Source organism: Hyperoodon ampullatus, assembly GCF_949752795.1.
Source record: "Hyperoodon ampullatus genome assembly, chromosome: 13".
Taxonomy (NCBI): Eukaryota; Metazoa; Chordata; class Mammalia; order Artiodactyla; family Ziphiidae; genus Hyperoodon; species Hyperoodon ampullatus.
Genome location: NC_136926.1, coordinates 16,724,723 through 16,746,631, shown reverse-complemented (window position 1 = coordinate 16,746,631; position 21,909 = coordinate 16,724,723). Strand labels below are relative to the sequence as shown.

The following is a 21,909-nucleotide window of genomic DNA, read 5'->3' as shown; positions in this document are numbered from 1 at the left end:
CAAACAAAAAAAACGACCAAGTGAGACATCTGAGGAGCTGTCCCAGAAGAGGGATGATGTTTCTGTGGCTCCCAAAGGAGAGACCCGAGCCAGTCAGTGAACAGTGAGGGAAGCAAGCAGGAAATCTCTGGCAATGGGCAGAAAAAGCTGCGTGTGGGAAGGTTCACGCCAGGTCAAGGGAAGTGCTCCAGCAGGGGCTGAGGAGCCGCAGAAATGCAGAGCTGCACTGTGGGCACAGGGTTGGACTTGATTGCTAGGGTCCCTTCCAACTCTTGAGAGGCTGAAGGATTTGAACTGAGTCAAGTTCAGCAAATGCTAGAACTTTCCATTCACAGACTGTCAAATTTTATTATGCTGTATTTGAGGAACAGAAATGTAGGTAAAAAACCAGTGCATGCTCTCCTACTATAGGAGAATATAACTTGGTATGACTTTTCTGGTAGGAATCCACTGCTAAAAATTTTTCCAAGATAACAAATGGACAAGTGGACAAAATATGTTTGTTTCCTAAATGCTCTTTCCAAGCACTATTTGTGATAGCAGAAAACTTCAAACAACTTAAACGTCCATTAAGTGACCACTCGGTGACACTCAGAGGGTCGAGACGTCAATCTCAGTATCAAGCAGAAGGGAGATGTTTGGGGCAGGATGAGGGACAGCAAGTACCAAGAGAGACTGGATGCTGCTCTTCTTTGCTTCTCTCCACAGCCTTCTCCTTTCTCTGCAGATTGGCTTTCACTGCTTTACTATTCATGCAGCAGACGATGACTGCCTCAGCCTGGACAACACGACTCACGGCTGCCTTAATGTTCCAGTCTCAGTTCCCATGAGCTTCTGATAGGTCCAGCTTGGCCCAGAAGTCCAGTCCTGAGCCAGTCAGCTGTGGCTGCAGTTTGGGGCCACGTGGTACTCACTAGATGTTAAGCCCATCCCCTAAGCAGGGGCTGTTGGGTGATGGGCACCCTGGAGGTGTCTACACTCACTCAACAGTGTGGTCCAGGACCAACTGGCAGCATCTATAGCACCAGGCAGCTTCTTAGCAATGCAGATTCCCAGGTTCCACCCCATATCTAATGAATCTAATGAATCAAAACCTGCATTTTAATAAGCTCCTCAGGGGTCAGTCTGTGCATTAAAGTTTGGGAGACACTGATTTATCACAAGAAAGGATGGTTCCTTCCCATTTTCTTCCTTCCTTCCTTCTTCCTCCACCCCCTTTCCTCATTAAGATGCCTTTACTGAAGTATAATTCACATACCATACAATTCACCCATTTATTTAAAGAGTACAATTGAATTCTTTTAGTATGTTCACAGAATTATACATCTATCACCATAACATATTTTACAACATTTTGGCTGCTCTAAAAAGAAACCTGTACTCCTTGGCTGTCATCCCCTAATCCCCCCCACTCCCCCCACCCCAGCCCCTGGCAATCACTAATCGACTTTGTCTCTAGGGATTTGCCTACTCTGGATATTTCACGTAAGTGGAGTCATACAGTATGTGACCTTTTGTGTCTGTCTTCTTTCACTTTTTTTTTTTTGGCTGTGCCTTGCAGCTTGCAGGATCCTAGTTCCCCGACCAGGAATCAAACCCGGGCCCCCTGCAGTGGAAGCACAGAGTCCTAACCACTGGACTGCCAGGGAAGTCCCTGTTGGGAGTTTTTTAAAATTACGGATTCAATTTCATTACTGGTAATTGGTCTCTTTATATTTTCCATTTCTTCCTGCCTCAGTCTTGGTAGATTGTACATTTCTAGCAATATATCCGTTTCTTCTAGGTTGTCCATTTTATTGACATATAATTGTTTGTAGTAATCTCTTATGATCCTTTGTATTTCTGTGGTGTTGGCTGTAACTTCCCTTTCATTTTAGATTATTTATTGGAGCCCTTTTTCTTTTTTTCTTGATGAGTCTGACTAAATTTTCTCTTTTCAAAGAAACACCTCTTAGTTTCATTGATCTTTTTTGTTGCCTTTTTCATCTCTATTGCACTTACTTCTGCTCTGATCTTTATGATTTCTTTCCTTCAACTAATTTTGGGTTTTGTTTGCTCTTCTTTTTCTAGTTCCTTTAGGTGTAAAGTTTGGTTGTTTGAGATTTCTTTTCTTGTTTCTGAGGTAGGCTTGTATACCTATAAACTCTCCTCTTAGAACTGCTTTTGCCGCATCCCATAGATTTTGGATCACTGTGTTTCCATTTTCATTTGTCTCCAGGTATTTTTAAATTTCCTCTTTGATTTCTTTGGTGAACAATTGGTTGTTTAGTAGCATACTGTTTAGTCTCCACGTGTTTGTATTTTTTGCCATTTTTTTCTTGAGGTTGACTTCTAGTCTCCTATTCACTGTGGCTGGAAAAGATGCTTGATATAATTTCAGTTCTTTTAAATTTATTGAGACTCATGATCTTTCCTGGAGAATGTTCCATGTGCCCTCGGAAAGAATTTTCAGTCTGCAGCTTTTGGATAAAAAGTTCTATTTACATCTATTAAGTCCATCTGGTCTAATGTGTCACTTAAGCCCAGTGTTTCCTTATTGATTTTCTGTCTGGATGATCTGTCCATTGATGTAAATGTGACGTTAAAGTCCCCTACAATGATATGTTACTGTCAACTTCTCCCTTTATATTTGTTAATATTTGCCTTATGTATTTAGATGCTCCTGTGTTGGGTACATATATAATTGTTGTATCTTCTTATTGGCTAGATCCCTTTATCATTATCTAATGTCTTTGTCTCATTAATGGTCTTTGTTTTAAAGTCTGTTTTGTCTGATATAAGTATTGCTATCTCAACCTTCTTTTTATTTCCATTTGCATGGAATACCTTTTCCCATCCCCTCACTTTCAATCTGTTTGTCTTTAGATCTGAAGTGAATCTTTTGTAGGCACCATATATATGGGTCTTGTTGGGTTTTTTTTAACCATTCAGCCACTCTAAATCTTTTAATTGGAGCATTTAATCCATTTACATTTAAAGTAATTATTGATATGCCATTGTGTTAACTATTTTCTGGTTGTTTTTGTAGCTCTCTTTTGTTTGTTTCTTCTTCTTTTGCTTTCTTCCTCTGTGATTTGATGGCTATCCTTAGTGTTATGTTTGGATTCCTTTGTCTTTCTTGTGTGTGTATCTATCATAGATTTTGGGGTTGTGGTTACTATGAGGTTTATATATAACAATCATATATACATATGTGATTATTTTAAGTTGATCTCTTAAGTTTGAACATTCTAACCACCCTGCATATTTACTCACCACTGCGTTTAATGTTTTTGAAACCATATTTTATATCTTTTTGTTTTGTGTAGCCCTTAACTACTGATTATGGATATAGATAATTTTACTACTTTTGTCTTTTAACCTTTCTACTAGCCTTATAAGTGGTTGACCTACTACCTTTACTGTATATTTGCCTTTACATTTTTCCTTTAGTAATTTTTATATTTCTAGTTGTGGTCTTTTCTTTTTTTAAAGATTTCTTTATCATTTATTTATTTATTTATTTTATTTTTGGCTGCATCGGGTCTTAGTTGCGGCATGCAGGATCTTTCATTGCAGTGCACAGGCTTCTCTCTAGTTGTGGCATGTGGGTTTTCTCTTTTCTAGTTGTGGCACACAGGCTCCAGGGCACGTGGGCTCTGTAGTTGTGGTGCGTGGGCTTAGTTGCCCCGTGGCATGTGGGATCTTAGTTCCCTGACCAGGGATTGAACCCATGTTCCCTGCATTGTAAGGCAGATTCTTTACCACTGGACCACCAGGGAAGTCCTGTGGTCTTTTCCTTTTCACTCAGAGAAGTCCCTTTCACATTTCTTGTTAAGCTGGCTTATTGGTACTGAACTCTTTTAGCTTTTGCTTGTCTGTAAAACTCTTTGTCTTTCCTTCAAATCTGAATTATAACCTTGCTGGGTAGAATATTCTTGGTTGTAGGTTTTTTTTCATTTCATCACTTTAAATATATTGTGCCATTTCCTTCTGGCCTGCAGAGTTTCTGCTGAAAAGTCAGCTGACATTCTTATAGGAGTTCCCTTGTATGTAACTAGTTCCTTTTCCCTTGCTGCTTTTAATGTTCTCTCTTTAATTTTTTTTCTGTTCTGCTTACGATGTGTCTTGGTGTGGACCTCTTTGTGATGATCTTGTTTAGGACTCTGTGCTTCCTGGTCCTGGATGTCTGCTTCCTTTCCTTGGATAGGGAAGTTTTCAGCTATTATGTATTCAAGTAAGTTCTCTGCCCCTTTCTGTCTCTCTTCTCCTTCTGGGACCCTATAATGTGAATTTCAGTATGCTTGATGTTGTCCCAGAGGTACCTTAAACTATTCTTATTTTTCAAAATTCTTTTTCCTTTTTTGTGTTCAATTTGGGTGATTTCCACTACTCTGTCTTCCAGTTTGCTGATCTGTTCTTCTGTATAATCTATTCTATTGTTGATTCCTTCTTGTGTATTTTTTATTTCCACTATTGTATTCTTCAGCTGTTTGGTTCTTCTTTATATTTTGTTAAGCTTCTGTGTTCATCCACTCGTCTCCTGAGTTCATTGAACATGTTTATAATTATTACCTTGAATTCTTTAATGGTTAGATTACTTATCTCCACTTTGCTTAGTCTTTTTCTGGGGTTTTACCTTGTTCCTTTGTTTGGAACATATTCCTCTGTTGCTTCATTTTGCCTAATTCTGTTTTTATTTCTATGTATTAGGTAGATTGGATACAATTCTCAATCTTGGAGAAGTGGCCTTATATAAGTGATGTCCTATGGGGCTTAGCAGCACCTTCTCCTCTGGTTACCAGAGCTATATGCTATAGGGGTGCCCCCATGTGGGTTGCATGGGTCCTTCTGTTGTCACGGGGCTGACTACTTTGAGCACACTGGTAGGCAGGGCTGGCCTCCAGCCCAGTTGGCTGCCAGGCCCTGCCTTGTGTGGAGGCTGCTGGCCCACTGGTGGGTGGGGCAGATCCCTGCATGGCTGGCTGTTCAGCTTGGGGATCCTGGGATCCCCAACTGGCTGGTGGTGGTAAGGCCCTGGTACTAATAGGCTAGTAGGAGGACTCCAGAATGACACTTGGCAGAACCAATGTCATGGTAGAATGAGCTCCTAAAAATGGCTGCCACCAGAGACTGTGTCCCCATGGGGAGTCCCAGTTGCCTCCTGCCTCTCCTGGAGGCTCTCCGAGATCAGCAAGTGGGTCTGACCCAGGCTCCTTTCAAATTATTGCCTCTGTACTAGGTCTCAGAGCATGTGAGATTTTGCATATGTCCTTTAAGAGCCAAGTCTGTTTCCTATAGCCCTCTGGCTCTCCCATACAGAAGCCCCTCTCGTCTTCAAAGCCAGACATTTTGGGGCTGGACTCTTCTGGATAGCCTACCCTGAAGGTGTGGGTCTTAACTATACTGTATCTCTGCCCCTCCTATCTGCCTGGTTGTGGTTCCCTTTTTTTTTTTTTTTTGGCCACCCTGCACAACTTGTGGGATCTTAGTTCCCTGACCAGGGATTGAACCCAGGCCCTCGGCAGTGAAAACAGAGTCTTAACTACTGGACCTCCAGGGAATTCCCTGTAGTTCCTTCTTTCCATCTTTAGTTGTGGAAAATCTGCTAGTCTTCAGGTCATTCTCATCAATAGTTGATCTGTAAATAGTTGTAATTTTGGTGTGCTGATGGGTGGAGGTGAGCTCAGGGTCTTCCCACTCTATCATCTTGGCCACACCCATAAATGTCTAATTTAAAGACACCCAGTCTACAGTATTTCCTTATAGCAGCCCAAGCTACGACAGATTTTGGTACTGAGAAGTGGGGTGCTGCTATAACAATTACCGAAAAATGTGGAAGCAGCTTTTGAGCTGGGGAAAGGGTGGAGGTTGGAAGAATTTGGAAGTACATGCTAGAAAGATAGATGTTTCTGGTGAGGTCTCAGAAAGAAAAGAGGAGAGCTGGAGAGAAAACTTCCATTTTCTTAGCAAACACATAAATAATCATGAACAGAGTGTTGGCAGAAATATGGATGGTAGGGTCCACTTTGTTGAGGTCTTAGAGGGAAATGAGGAACATGCTGTTGGACAATGGAGAACAGACGATCCTTGTTATAAAGTGGCAAAGAACTTGGCTGAACTGTGTCCTAGTGTTTTTGCAAGGTACAGCTGGAGAGCAATGAAAATGAATATTCAATAACTGAATTATTTTGCTGTACACTTGAAACTAACACAATATTGTAAGTCAACTATACTCCAATAAAACTTAATAAAAAAGAAAAAATCCTGCTGCAAGTAAAAGATCAAAGTTAAATATTTAAGTCATATTTGTGAAAAAAAGAAAATGAATATTCAGTGAAGAGATTTATAAATAAAGTGTTTGAAGAGTAGCTTGCTTCCTCCTGACTGCTTACAATAAAATGTGAAAGGAAAGAGATGACTTAAAGAAGGAATTGTTAAGCAAAGGGAGTCAGAATTTAATGCTTTGGAAAATTCTCAGCCTGTCCATATCCCAAAAAATGAGCAAATGTGTTTGGAAGAGAACACTGAAGGGTGTGGATGGACTATCAAATGATAAGAGATTATTGGATTATAGGAACAGAAACACTGCCTGTTTGTACTGAAGGGGACTGAGATGGGAAGAAATGAAGGCAGGCTTTCAGATGTTGATTCTACAGGACAGAATGATAAAGCTACTTGGCTATGAATGTGCACTATTCACGAAAGGGGAAGAATGATCCCAAAAGCAATTCAGAAATCATCAGGGCCATCACCTTGGTTTCAACAGGACAGACAGGCTTCATCTGAAGTCATCGGGGCAGGACCCTTGCCTGGGCAGAGCTGCAAAGGCAGGACCACAACCCAGTGGATCCAGAGGGCAGAGCATCAAACCAAAGAGGATTATTCTCGAGCCTTAAGATCTAAAGGTATTTGCCTTGCTAGAATTGGACTTGCTTGGGACCCATCACTCCTTTCTTCCTTGTGATTACTCCTTTCTTTCTTCTGATTACTCCTTTTTGGAATGAGAATGTCTACCCTATGCCTATCCCACCACTGTATTTTGGAAGTAGATAACTTATCTGGTTTCACAGGTTCACAGCTAGAGAGGAATTTTGTTTCAAGATGAATCATACCTAGAGTGTCACCTATATCTGACTTAGATAGTATTTAGATACTTTATTTATTATTTTTTAAAAGGAATTTTTCCCTGTTAAAAAAATATTTATTTATTTATGGCTGTGTTGGCTCTTTGTTTCTGTGCGAGGGCTTTCTCTAGTTGCGGCAAGTGGGGGCCACTCCTCATCGCGGTGTGCGGGCCTCTCACTATCAGGGCCTCTCTTGTTGCGGAGCACAGGCTCCAGACGTGCAGGCTCAGTAATTGTGGCTCACGGGGCTAGTTGCTCCGCGGCATGTGGGATCTTCCAAGACCAGGGCTCGAACCCACGTCCCCTGCATCGGCAGGCGGACTCTCAACCACTGCGCCACCAGGGAAGCCCAAGATACTTTATTTTTTTAAGGAAAGCTTTATTCTTTTTTTGACCACACCACACAGTATGTGGGATCTTAGTTCCCTGACCAGGGATTGAACCCATGCCCCCTGCAATGGAAGCATGGTGTCTTAACCACTGGACCACCAGGGAAGTCCAATAGTATCTAGATACTTTAGACCTTAGAGTTGATTCTGAAGAGTTAAGACTTTGGAGCTGTTGGAATGAAGTGAATATATTTTGCATGTGAGAAGACATGCATCTGCAGGGCCATATTTTGTAATAGCAGCCTGAACTGACAAAGACAGATCATGTTTTCCTTACAGGACCCTGGATTTGATCTTGCTTGAAAGCCCTAGCTTAATTTTAGCCCTGGTTGCCATCTAGAGAGACTAAAAAATTTCAAAATCATCAAGTCCTGACTCCTTATTGTTCAATAATTCCTCTCTCTTCTCCCATTTTACTAAAAGAAGCAAGATGAAACCAGGCAGCATCTTCTGCTTGGTAACTGCTTTAGTTAGATCACCCAGTTCACTAGGAACATTTTCTCTTTCCACATACTTGCAGACGATACTGTTGCTAAACCTTCTGCCAGTTCATAACAAGGATCCTCTTTCCTTCAGTTTCCAATAACATGTTCCTTACTTCCTTTTGAGCTGTCATTGGCAGCAGCATCAAAGTCCAGATTCCTACTAAGTTTGTTCAAGATAATTTAGGCTGTCTCTAACATACTTCTCAAAATCTTTCCTGCTTCTGTCCACTGCCTGGTTCCAAACCACTCCCACATTTTAGGTAGTTGTTATGACAGCACCCCATTTCCAGGCACCAAAATCTGTATTAGTTATCTATGCTGCATGACAAATTGCCCCTAAATTTAGTGCTTTAAAAACAGTTATTATCACACAGTTTCTGTGGGTCAGGAATTTGGACACAGCTTAGCTGGGTGCCCCTGGTACAGAAGGTTGCAATCAAGTTGTTGGCCAAGGCTGCAATCATCTCAGGGTTCAACTAGGTGAGGATCCATTCTAAGCTCACTTATGTGACCACTGGCCAGGCCTCAGGTTCTCACTGACAGTTGGCGAGACATTAGTTCCTTGACACATGGAGCCCTCTATTGGGCAACTATAGTGGGCTGACTAGTATCCCCTCCCCCATTCATGTTCACATGGAACCTCAGAATGTGGAAATAGGGTCTCTGCAGATGTAATTAGTTAGGTTAAGATGAGGTCATACTAAATTTGGGTGGGCCCTAAGTCCAATGACTGGTGTCCTCATAAGAAGAGAGAACATAGAGGCACACAGAAAAGGTCATGTGGAGATCGAGGCAGAGATTAGAATAACGTACCTATAAGCCAAGGAATGCCAAGGACTGCTGGAAGACTCCACTCTTCCCCAGAGTCTTCAGAGGGAGCATGGCCCTTATGACACCTAGATTTCAGACTTTTGGCCTCCAGAACTGTAGAGAATTTCTGTTGTTTTAAGCCACCCAGTTTGTGGTAGTTTGTTATGGCAGCCCCAGGAAACTAATAAAGCAGCTCACATTTTTGACCTGGCTTTCCTCAGAGCAAATAAGCAAGAGAATAGGAGAGAAAGAGAGGGGTACCCAAGATGGAAGCCACAGACTTTTTGCAACCTAATCTCAGACATGCCATCCCATCATTGGAAGCAAGTCACTCGATCAGCCCACAAGCAGGGTGAGCGGATTAAACAAGATCATGAATACCCAGAGGTGGGCATCATTGAAGGCTATCTTAGGCTGTCTACTACCTCCCCAGCAAAAAAATGGAAAAAATGGAGGAAACCTCTCCTTCCTCAGGGCTCTGCCTTCTCCATTCCTTGACTCCTTCAACAAACATTTATTAAACACCTACAGTGGGCCAGGTGTTGGGGATGTGACCAATAATACAGACAAGATTCTTTCCCTGGAGAGTATTTAGTCTAGTGTGGGAGAGAACACTAAAGAAAAAAAGCAAGTGGATATATAAATTAAAATTGTGATAAGTACAAGGAAGTAAATTATGAGGTAATAGGAATACCTGATTTAGGTTGAACCGAGGGTCAGGCCTACTCTTTCTGATAAAATAGTATTTAGAATGTGGTTGAAGACTGTGTAGAAATTGAGCTGTGTGTGTGTTGGGTGGGGAGAGTAAGTCTCTAGATAGAGGGATAGTATGTGCAGATAACAGCCAATAAGTTTTTTTTTTTTTTAGAACAGTTATTTTTCTACTCTTTTTTTTTTTTAATGTTGAGCCTTCTTTTTAAATTTATTTATTTATTTTATTTTTTGGCTGTGTTGGGTCTTTGTTTCTGTGCAAGGGCTTTCTCTAGTTGTGGCAAGCGGGGTCCACTCTTCATCGCGGTGCGCGGGCCTCTCACTGTCGTGGCCTCTCTTGTTGTGGAGCACAGGCTCCAGACGCGCAGGCTCAGTAGTTGTGGCTCACGGGCCTAGTTGCTCTGCGGCATGTGGGATCTTCCCAGACCAGGGCTCAAACCCGTGTCCCCTGCATTAGCAGGCAGATTCTCAACCACTGCGCCACCAGGGAAGCCCAACAGCCATAAGTTTAACTGCCAGACTCAGAACATTTAAGGCAGGGATTTCATCTCTGCATCTCTACTATGTAGCACAGTGCCTGGCACAGAGAGACACTTGATAAATTCTTACTGAATGAATGAATGAATCCAAGGTACCTTCTTCTATTTCCTGTTACAGATAATGTAAATTCAAGTAATTTCAAAATTTTCTCCCACAGTTCACTGCTGGATCACTGTTCTTATTTGTATTAGGTAGCATAAGCAAAGCTGCTATAATAAAAAAAAAAGTAAATAGATAAAAGCTCAACCCAAGAGTTTTTTTTTTTTTTTTTTTTCTCCTCATATAACAATGCTGAGTGCGTGTTTAGGTCAACAGGGCAGAGTTCTCCTCCACCCAGGTATCTTCCATCTTAAAGCCTTGCCTTCTCCAGAACCTGGTCATCATCTTCCAGCTGGCAGAGTAAGTAAGAGCATCTGTTGACAGATTTTCTGGGCCAGGCCTGGGTATGTGCACATCCCTTCTGCTCACTTTCCACTGGGGGAGAGCATAGGCATATGGCCACTTTAAGGGGGTTGAGGAATGTACTGTAGGTGTATGGCCAACAAAGAGGACAACTAAATAAGTCAAATACTTGACTTATTCCCTGGTACGTTACTCAAGAACCTCAAATTAACCAGATAAAAAAGAACTCTGGATTCCCTGCCTTCACTCTCATCTGAGTCTTTCATTCACTGAATAGCACCACCATCCATGCAAGTTGCTTAAGGCAGTCTCCTGGAAGTTATTCTTGATTTGTTTTTGTTTTTTTGGCTGTGCTACGTGGGATGTGGGATCTTAGTTCCCCACCAGGGATCGAACCTGTGACCCCTGCAGTGGAAGTGCAGAGTCTTAACCACTGGACCGCCAGGGAAGTCCCCTTGATTTGTTTCTTATTTTCATCTTCCACGTGGAGTCCTTCAGGATGCCCTTTCAACTCTATCTCCAAAACATATCATAAACCCATCTAGTCTATCTTTACTGCCACTTTCTTAGTTCAAGCTTCATAATAATCTGGGTTATTCCAAAAGCATTTTAATAACTCTCCATGTCTCCACTTTCACTTGCCCATATTTCATTCTCCATACAGCAGAGTCTTATCTTTTAAAACATAAATTTGATCATATCACTCTTTAGTTTATTTATTTATTTATTTATTTATTTATTTGCGGTACGCGGGCCTCTCACTGTTGTGGCCTCTCCCCTTGCGGAGCACAGGCTCCGGACGCGCAGGCTCAGCGGCCATGGCTCACGGGCCCAGCAGCTCCGCGGCATGTGGGATCCTCCCAGACCGGGGGACGAACCCGTGTCCCCTGAATCGGCAGGCGGACTCTCAACCACTGCGCCACCAGGGAAGCCCACTCTTTAGTTTAAAACCTTCCAGTGGCTTAGAATAAAACCCAAAGTTCTCACCATGACCCCTAAGGGTGTATATGATACAACCCTTGCCTGCCTCTCCAACCTCATCCTTTATCACTCTCTGCTACTCACCCTGCTCCAGCTACAATGATCTTGCTGCTCCTTGGCCACATTTACCTTACTTCCACTTTAAGACTTTTGCACTTGCTGTTCCATCTGCTCAGAAATCCCCTTGGATTTCCAATAGACAGTTCCTTCTCATTAGAGGTCTCAGCTTCAAGGTTACGGCCCGGGAGACCTTCCCTGATCATCTACTTGGAAAAAGCCCCCACACGCAGTTATTCTCTTACCTCAGCATCCTGTTTACTTTCTTTTTACTATCCACAAACTCTGTGTTTTTCCCTCTTTATTTTCTGCTTCCCTTTCCTTGAAAATAAGATCCATGAGCAGGTACCGTGTCTTTTTTCTACTGTTTCCCCAGGGTCGAGTGGCACACAGCTGTGCTCAGTAAATAAGTGAATGGATGAAGACGCATCAAGAGGTGATTAACCAAAAGCTCCTGCAAGGTTCTTTGACAGATTGTTGGTGTCGTGTAAGGAGCACAAACCTGGGTTCCGGTTCGGACTTGCCCACTTCTCAGCTGTGCGCAAATGAGTGCCGCTCTCTGAAAGCCTCAGTTACCGCATCCGTTAACAGGTAATAAGCACATACTTACCTGAAAAGGCCAAATGCCTACTTTAGAAAGGAGAAAGGAACTAAGAGAAGAAAAGAGCTTCACGTAAAATACACGCTCCGTATATATAACTATTACTATATATAATTGTTGTTACCGTAGGACCCGCCCGTGGCCTCCGTTTCCTCTTTTCTATCACGAGTCGGTATCCCCGGCTCCTTCCGCAGGGTGTTTCTGGCGCCACAAATCTCGTCCGCGGCGCTGGGAGAAAAGAGAAACGCTCCCGCAGCCACTAGAGTCCGGTGGTGAGGTCCAATAGCCCCGCCCCGCGAGCCTGAGCCTTTTATGTCATCAACTCGGCGCCAGCGCGGCGGAGGGCCCGGGGGCCTATCCTGGGTGTGGCGCCACCTTGGGGAGGCCTTGGCGGACGCCTGCAAGTCAACTGCTTGGATCGGGGGCGGCTCGGAAACCGCAGCGGACCGTGACGAGGGGCGCGTGGAGTCGTGGGGACACGAAGTCGGGCGGCAGGAGGGGCGGCCCGGAGCTCAGGCGGGGCACAGCGCCGGCAAGCGGGCGGCTGGCGGGGCTGCCCGGCGCGGGTGTCCCGGCGATGTGTGGCGCTGAAGCGGCAGCGGGAGCAGCGGCGGCGGCGGCGGTGGGCTCGGCCTCGGCTTCGCGGCGGTGCCGGCGGCGGAGGCGGAGGCGCAGGCTCCTCCTCAGGACCTGGCGAGCCCGGGCCTAAGCGGCGGCCCCGCGAGGCCCCAGCACATCGCCCCAGATCGGGGCCTTCCCCGCCTCGCCCTGCCCCGGGAGCCTGCCTCCCCGGCCGGGGATGAGGCCGGGAGGCGGCCGCGCGGGGCCCAGCACAAAGGCTTGTTCCCGGGGGCCGCTGCCGCCGCCACCCCCAGCCTAGGGCCGCCCGCCGAGGCCGAGCCGGCGCCGGGGCCGTCATCCCCGCAGGTCCCCGGGGGCGGCTGCTGCCCGTCTCCCCGAGACCCAGGGCCCCGATCGCTGAGCCCCTTGTTCCTTCGGCTGCGGCGGGATCCGGCAGCTGCGCAGCCTCCGCTGCTCCCGGCCGTGCGGGCCCCGCGGAGCATGTGGGAGGAGAGCGACATGGAGAAAGCCATCAAGGTAAGGGGGAGATGCCCCCCTTCCTCCCCGCTTTGTCTCTGTGACATTCCTCTCGGCTCCAACCTCAGAAAGCGGAGAGAACTTGGAGCAACTCCTGGGTTTCGGTTTTCACTGGGTTCCGTGGACTGCGTTTTACAGCACTGGGGCGAAGGGTTTGTATGTGTGTAAGGAGGGACATCCGACTCTCTCCGACTTACCTGCTTAAAGCGGGGATATGATTCCCCGCTTCGGTAGAATGGAAGGTGAGTGGCGTGGAGATACTTGATGTGCGTAGGACGGAGGGGGGCCCACTACTGTTTTCGATCATTCCCCAAGTGCCATCAGAATTTGCTTTCAGATGATCTGCTGCAACACCACTTGGAGAGCTGGACCTTACCCATCGCTCCAGATTTGTTTTAAATCTGCTGTTGTAGAAGGAGGTGATCGCCTTCTTACAAGACCTGTCCTTTGGCAAATAAGTTGTTCTCACTTTTCCGTGTGGTCCCTCCCCTATTCCTGTTTCCTTTTCCTTCTCCTCCTAGGTAGCGCTAAGTTTATTTAGAAGGAGCTAATGGTGTCCTGTAACTTACTGCTCTGTTAACCAAAAGAAAAGCAAATATGTGTGTTCCAAAATGACCCAAATAAAATGACACATTCTTAAAAACCTGCTTTTTACTCTTTTTTTTTTTTAAACAGACATTGAGGCATTCAGTCACAGGAGTCAGACAAATTATTTAGCTGTACTTAGGAAATTAGGTTCTTATGTGAATTGAACACTGAATCTTAAAGTTTGATATGTATTATTTACTTGTTTTACAGTGTTAGGTCAACTCTGTGCATTTAAGAATTTCATTTTCCCTTGAGGGACAGGCAACTTGGGGTTATTTTCCCCATCAAGACACGATCACTACAGTCAATAACTAATTAAGAACTTATACGTCTAACAATTTTGGGGGTGGTAAAGTTTATAGAAGTCATCAGTCACTTCAAAGAAAAGTCACCATTTAAACGAGGCATCAAAACACAACATACACATTAAGGAAGATCAGATTTTAAATAATAGAAATAAAGGTTCTAAAAGACTACTTTGCTGGATACATTTTGTTTCTTTTGGTTTGGATTTTATTGGTACAGCATCGTGAATTGCCTAAAGTTATATGATTGGGTTGTGAATCAAAATATATTTGGCAGAGTTTTAAATTCAAGAAGTATTATCTGCTTTGTGCCAGGTGCTGTCTTAGGCACTTGTGGTGCAAAGCCAGACTCCTAGATGTCCCTCTTTCATAGAGCTTCTATCTAGATGGTGGAGTTAGGTAATAAACATTGCCAGGTGATACAATTAAGTATTAAAAAGGGGGGAGTACTATTTTAGGAAGGCAGGGAAGGCTTTCCTGAGGAGGTGACATTTGCATAGAGCTTTGAAGGGAATGAGGGAACAAACCTCCACTGTCTTGGGGAAGAATATTATAGACAGTGGGAACAGCGGGTACAAAGGCCCTGAGGTAGGTGCAGGTGTCGTGTGACCCAGGAACAACAAGGTGGCTGGAATGCAGTGGGTCAGTATAGATTATGTTCGAGATAGGTGATGGGAAGCCACAGTACACACAGGGCCTTGTAGGCCATTGAAGGAACTTTGGCTTTGACCCTGAGTAGAAGGGGAAATCTCAGAGAGTTTTGAGCAAAACAGGGAGATAGTTCTAGTGGGCAAATGTATAAACGGGGAAGCAGTGTTACTTAGTGGTTGTTATAGTTTCTCCAGGTCGACTCGAGTTGAAATTCAGCCTGGCCATTCATTTAACTGTGTCCTTGAATAAGTCACTTTACTTCTTTGTCACTTAGTTTCCTCATCCATAGAAGAGGATAAAAGAATCTCCTCAGCTCAGGGTTTTTTTGAGAATTTAATAAGCACATGTATCTAAATGTGCTTGCAGTACCTAACATTTAGTAAGAACTCAATGGATATTGGATATTAGCTCATAGCAACCTAAGAATGGTTTAGAAAGAGTTGGGGTTTTCTTCAGTCGGTCACTATTGTCCAACCTAGTTTTCTTAAAACTTTTTAGCTTTTCTTCATGTACTTATTCACAGGTCATTGGTGAATCTTCCTACTAATTTGGGTGTGTCCAATCAATACAAATTAGTGGAGTTGAAAATATCTGATCTAACAACCAGTACTGACGAGGATATATTCCCTTGGCAGCAAGCCAGCATCACATCAAATAAAACTTTTGGTCTGTGGCATTGTGTTGTATTCATTGTTTTGCTTTTTTGAGGCTGTCCCTCATTTGGTAAGAACTGAGACCTCTGGAGTTCAGCTGGAAAAGCTATTTCCCTGGGTTCTCACCACAACATTTAAACTTCTGCTGCCTGATTACCTGAGAGTGGGCAGATTGGACTTTAAGATCTCATCCTATTACTCTTCAAGGTATTAGGATAAGGACAACTGGCTACAACCATAGGCTCTGTTTTCTCATTTCTGTCTCTACTGCCATAGGCCATGACTTCACTACTCCCAAGTCACTTAGCTAAACCTAGATAATGAGCATTTTGGGATTAGAGATTGCCTTACATATTTGTTTTCTATTGTATATGGCAGTTTTTAATACTTTATGAACTTAATGAAAATTCATTTCCTTAGTTTTAAAAACATTAAAAAATTGCAGTTATAATTCACATACCATAAAACTCACCCAAGGTAAGTGTATAATTCAGTAATTTTTTAGTAAGTTTATAGAGCAGTGCATCTGTCTTCACAATCCAGTTTTAGAATTTTTCTATCTCGTCTCCCTCTCCCCCACCCCACCCCCGTCCCTGGAAAGTTCCTTCTGCCTCACTGTAGTCAGCCTCTACTGTGACTCCCTACCCCAGACAACTACTGATCTGCTTTCTGTCACTATTCTTTTGTCCTCTCTAGAAATTCCAAATAATCAAAATTATATAATATATAGTCTTATGTGTTTGGTTTCTTTTGCTTATACTTTTGAGGTTCATCCATGTTAGTGCATGCATTAGTAGTTCACTCCTTTTTATAGTTGAGGAATCTTTTTATTGTTTATCCCCTGTTGATGGACATTTAGATTGTTTCCAGTTTTTAGCTATTATGAATAAAATGATAAATAAAACTTGTCCATACAAGTTTTTGTGTGAACGTATGTTTCATTTTCTTCTGGGTAAATACCTACGTGTGGAATTATTGGGTAGTACAGTAAGTTTATGCTTAACTTTTTAAGAAACGGCAAAACTTTTCCAAAATGGGATTGTTCCAAGACCATTTGTTCAAAACATTGTCTTTTGCTTGTTGAATTACCTTTGTTGAAAATCAGTTGATCATAAATGTATAAGTTTATTTTTGGATTCTCTTTTTTTCTTCTTTTCCTTTTTTTATTTTCTTTTTTTGTTTTTGTTTGTTTGTTTGAGTCTCTTTTCTGTTTCATTGACCCATATAACTATCCTTATGCCAGTGCCACACTGATTTGATTACTGAAGCTTTATGGTAAGTTTTCAAATTGGGTAGCATGAGAACCAACTTGGTTTTTCTTTTTCAAAATTAAGCTGGCAGGACTTCCCTGGTGGTCCAGTGGTAAAGAATCCACCTTACAATTCAGGGGACGCGGGTTCTATCCCTGGTCGGGGAACAAAGATCCCACATGCCGTGAGGCAATTAAGCCCACGTGCCACAACTACTGAGCTTGCACGCCTTAACTAGAGAGCCTGTGTGCTGCAGACTACAGAGCCCACGCACTCTGGAATCCATGCACCACAACTACAGAGCCCATATGCCCTGGAGCCTGTACGCCACAACTAGAGAAGAGACAACCTGCCCGCCGCAACTAGAGAGAAGCCCGTGAGCTGTAACGAAAGATCCCGTGTGCCGCAACTAAGACCCGACGCAGCCAAAAATAAATAAAATAAATGAATAATAAATAAATCTCAAAAAAACCCCCAAGAAACCTAGGAAACTGAAGGTTTCTATATATATAAAAAAATTAAGTTGGTTATTTAAGTTCTTTGTATTTCCAAATAAATTTTAGAATCAGCTTGTCAAATTCTACCAAGAAAAGTGTGCTGGGATTTTGACAGGGATTCCATAGTATCTGTTGGTCAGTTTGAGGACAGTTGCCATCTTAACAATATTGTCTTCTAGGCCAAGAACATGGTATAACTCTCCATTTTTTTCTGGGCTTTCCCCTATTTATCAGTGTGTTTGAGTCTTTAGTGTACAGATCTTCTTTTGATAAATTTATTCCTAAATATTTTATTCTTTATGATGCTATTAAGGGTGGAACTGCTTTTTTTAAAAAATAAATTTATTTATTTATTTATGGCTGCATTGGGTCTTCGTTGCTGCGCGTGGGCTTTTCTCTGGTTGCGGTGGGGCTTCTCATTGTGGTGGCTTCTCCTGTTGCGGAGCACGGGCTCTAGGTACGTGGGCTTCAGTAGTTGTGGTGCACGGGCTCAGTAGTTGTGGCTTGCAGGCTCAGGAGTTGTGGCACACAAACTTAGTTGCCCCACAGCATGTGGGATCTTCCCGGATCAGGGCTCAAACCTGTGTCCCCTGCATTGGCAGGCGGGTTCTTAACCACTGTGCCACCAGGGAAGCCCCCATTTCTAATGTTAATAACTTGTGTTTTTTCTCTCTCAGTCAGTCTAGCTAAAGGTTTGTTAATTTTGTTGACCTTTCAAAGAATCAGCTTTTGGTTTTCATTGATTTTTCTCTATTTTCTGTTTTCTACTTTATTGATTTCTGCTCTACTTTTTAATATTTCTGCTTGCTTTGGGTATAGTTTGTTCTTTAGTTTTTCAAGGTAGAAGCTTAGATTATTGATTTGTGATCTTCCTTTGTTATAGAGGTATTGATAGCTGAAGAAGTGTTTAGTGTTTTCATCTAAATGCTGCTTTAGCTGCAGCTCATACATTTTAGCTTATTGTGTTTTCATTTTCCTTCAGATCAAAATATTTTCTAATTTCCCTTATTATTTCTTCTTCATTGGTTATTTAGAAGCATGTTACTTAGTTTCTATATATTTTTAAATTTCCCAAATTTTCTTCTGTTGATTTATAGCTTAATTCCATTATTGTTGGAGAACTTTACATAATTTTAATTTTCAGAAGTTTATTGAGACTTATGACCTAGCATGTGGTTTATCCTGGAGGATATTCCGTGTGCACTTAGGAAGAATATATATTCCCTTGTTGTTGAATGGGGTGTTTTATAGATGTCAGGTCAGGTTCATTGATAGTGTTGTTTTCTACATTCTTGCTGATTTTCTGTCTAGTTTATCTATTATTGAGAGTGGAGGTTTTGAAATCGCCAACTATTATTTTTGTTTTTCTTTTCAATAATTATTTATTTGGTTGCACCAGGTCTTAGTTGCAGCAGGTGGGCTCCTTTAGTTATGGCACTTGCGCTCCTTAGTTGTGGCATGCCTGTGGGATCTAGTTCCCTGACCAGGGATTGAACCTGGGCCCCCTGCATTGGGAGTGCGGAGTCTTAACCACTGCACCACCAGGGAAGTCCTTGAATTGACCTTCTTATCATTATAAAAAGTTCCTCTCTTTCTCTATTAACATCTTCTGTTTTAAAGTCTGTTTTATCTGTTGTCAGGTATAGCTACTCCAGCTTTCTTTTGGTTACTTGTGGTATATTTTTTTCCGTTCTTTTTTTTTTTTAATTTTTTTAGTAAAGTATACATAGCATGAAATTTACCATCTTAACCATTTTTACCTGTATAGTTCAGTGGTATTAAACATACTCATAATGTTGGGCAACCATTACCACTATTCAACTCCATAACCCTTTTCATCTTATAAAACTGAAACTCTACCCATTAAGCAGTAATTCCTCATTGCCTCCTTTCCCCCAGCCCCTAGCAACTGCCATTCTATTTTCTATGATTTCGACTACTCTGAATACTTCATATAAGTAGAAGCATACAGAATTTGTCTTTTTGTGAGTGGCTTATTTCACTTAGCATAATGTCCTCAAGGTTCATCCGTGTTGTGGCATATTGCAGAATTTCCTTCCTTTTTAAGGGTGAATAATATTCCATTGTATGTATAGCCCACATTTTGCTTATCCATTCATCCATCAGTGGGCACTCAGGTTGCTTGCATGTATTAGCTATTGTAAATAATGCTACTTTGAACATGGACATACAAATATCTCTTCAGGATCCTGCTTTCAACTCTTTTGGGTTTATACCCAGAAGTAGAATTACTGGATCATATAGTCATTATTTCTAAGTTTCTGAGGAACTACCATACCATATTCCACAGCAGCTGTACTATTTTACATTCCCACCAGTAGTGCACAGGGGTTCCAGTTTTCTCCACATTCTCTCCAACACTTGTTCTTTTCTGTTTTGTTGTTGTTGTTGTTTTTAATAGTGGCCATCCGAATGGGTTTGAGGTAGTGTCCCACTATAGTTTTTTTTTTTGTTTTTTTTTTTTTGCGGTACACGGGCCTCTCACTGTTGTGGCCCCTCCCGCTGTGGAGCACAGGCTCAGGACGCGCAGGCTCAGCGGCCATGGCTCACAGGCCCAGCCACTCCGCGGCATGCGGGATCCTCCCGGACCAGGGCATGAACCCGTGTCCCCTGCATCGGCAGGCGGACTCCCAACCACTGCGCCACCTGGGAAGCCCCCCACTATAGTTTTGATTTGCATTCCCCTAATGATTAGTGACATTGAGCATTTTTCATGTGCTCTAGGCCATTCATGTATCTTCTTTGGAGAAATGTCTGAGTCCTTTGCCTATTTTTTGAATTGGGTTGTTTGGGGGTTTTTGGTTATGTTTTAGGAGTTCTCTACATATTCTGCATATTAATCCCTTATCAGATACATGATTTGCAAATATTTTCTCCAATTTTGTGGGTTGCCTTTGTTACACTGTTAATAGTGGGTTTTTTTGTTTGTTTGTTTGTTTTTGCGGTACGTGGGCCTCTCGCTGTTGTGGCCTCTCCCGTTGCGGAGCACAGGCTCTGGATGCGCCGGCTCGGCGGCCATGGCTTACGGGCCCAGCCGCTCCATGGCATGTGGGATCTTCCCGGACCGGGGCACGAACCCATGTCCCCTGCATCGGCAGGCAGACTCTCAACCACTGCGCCACCAGGGAAGCCCCTATACGTGGATTTTTTTGTGTGTGTGTGTGCCGTACGCGGGCCTCTCACTGTTGTGGCCTCTCCCGTTGCAGAGCATGGGCTCCGGACGCGCAGGCTCAGCGGCCATGGCTCACGGGTCCAGCCGCTCCGCGGCATGTGGGATCTTCCCGGACCGGGGCACGAACCCGCGTCCCCTGCATCGGCAGGCGGACTCTCAACCACTGCGCCACCAGGGAAGCCCCTATACGTGGATTTTTGACTGTGCCAGTGCCAGCACCCCTAACCCCCTATCTTGTTCAAGGGTCAACTGTACTTCATTCCATGAGTCTATATCCTTATTTAAGACAGTGTATAGATTTTTTTAAAAAATATTTATTTATTTATTTGGTTGTGCTGGGTCTTAGTTGTGCCAGGCGGGCTCCTTAATTGCGACTTGAGGGCTCCTTAGTTGCAGCTCGCCTGCTCCTTAGTTGTAGCACATGAACTCCTTAGTTGTGGCATGTGAACTCTTAGTTATGGCATGCATGTGGGATCTAGTTCCCTGACCAGGGATAGAACCCAGGCCCCCTGCATTGGGAGCACAGAGTCTTAACCACTGTGCCACCGGGGAAGTCCCAATGTATAGATTACTTTAGCAGAACCCAGTCAATGTATTTGTCATTGATACATTTGAGGTAGTCCATAATTTTCTTCAATAAAGTGTCTTAATTGACCCATGCCTTTTTACCTTCTCTTTGCCATTAAAATATGTGAGAAAATATGCCACCTACACATAGAAGAGTCGGCTGATGTGAGAATGTTACTTCTTTTGTCCAGCTGGGCTTAGTGAAGTCTTAGAACTGGTTAGTGTTTATGACACCATCAACAAATTTGCAAGAGTTAAACCTGGTAAAGAGGACAACAGACGTAAGAAAAATAGGGTTCAGAGATCAGGGCTGTAGAGAGACCTGGTATTGCCTCTCTTACCTTCTGCAAAGCCAAGTGTCAAAACTTCAGTCAGAGCCTCTATAATTTGAACTTTCTTGGCTGTCCATTAGGTAGAGTACCATCTTAATAAGCACCAGTGCAGTGAAGAATTTGGTCTAATATTATTTTTACATCCCAGGAACTGGACATATGAATAGTCCTTTGATTTGACTGTAACAAATAATTCTGTAGAACGAATCTCTCTTTTCCATTGAGTCTCCAATGAGTGTATGTCTTCATCAGAGGCTGGCAATTTTTACTCTACCATGAAGCATAGACTATGCTCCAATTCACTCTTTCCCAATTCTGTCTTCCTCTCTGTCTTCTCAAATACTTCTGAATCCAGCAGGATAGGCAGTGGAAACATGAAGGAGGTAGACAGGTTAAATGGGTAGGTTTGAATTCTGTTTAGGAGATGGTGAGTGGAGACCTGGGACTTCCCTAATTGGGCAGGATTCATTCCTAATCCTCATGCGGGGGCCTGGGCAGTTACCCCTGATAGCCGGGGATGATGCCAAAGATGAATGATGGGGAAGAGGCCAAAGCCATAGATTCTAGTCTTATCAGTGCCTATGGCTCACTGTGTGACTTTGACAAGCTCCTTAACCCTGATATACAGTTTTTCAGAAGAGAGTTTGTGTAATGATTTTGCTTGTCCCTTGCAAATCAATGTCCTTCCATCAC

The 21,909-nt window shown here is 43.2% G+C and overlaps 1 protein-coding gene across 8 annotated transcripts in view; it reads left to right on the top strand.

Annotated features, from left to right (window-relative positions):
* The first annotated feature begins 13,070 nt into the window (after positions 1-13,070).
* MAPKAPK5 (MAPK activated protein kinase 5) overlaps positions 13,071-21,909 on the top strand; it is a 37,167-nt gene continuing 28,328 nt past the window's right edge. For all 8 annotated transcript variants that reach the window (XM_079717067.1, XM_079717066.1, XM_079717064.1 and 5 more), the window contains exon 1: positions 13,071-13,180. In XM_079717067.1, coding sequence (XP_079573193.1) covers positions 13,145-13,180 — 36 coding nt within the window. In that variant the 5' untranslated portion in view covers positions 13,071-13,144. The remainder of the gene's footprint in view (positions 13,181-21,909) is intronic.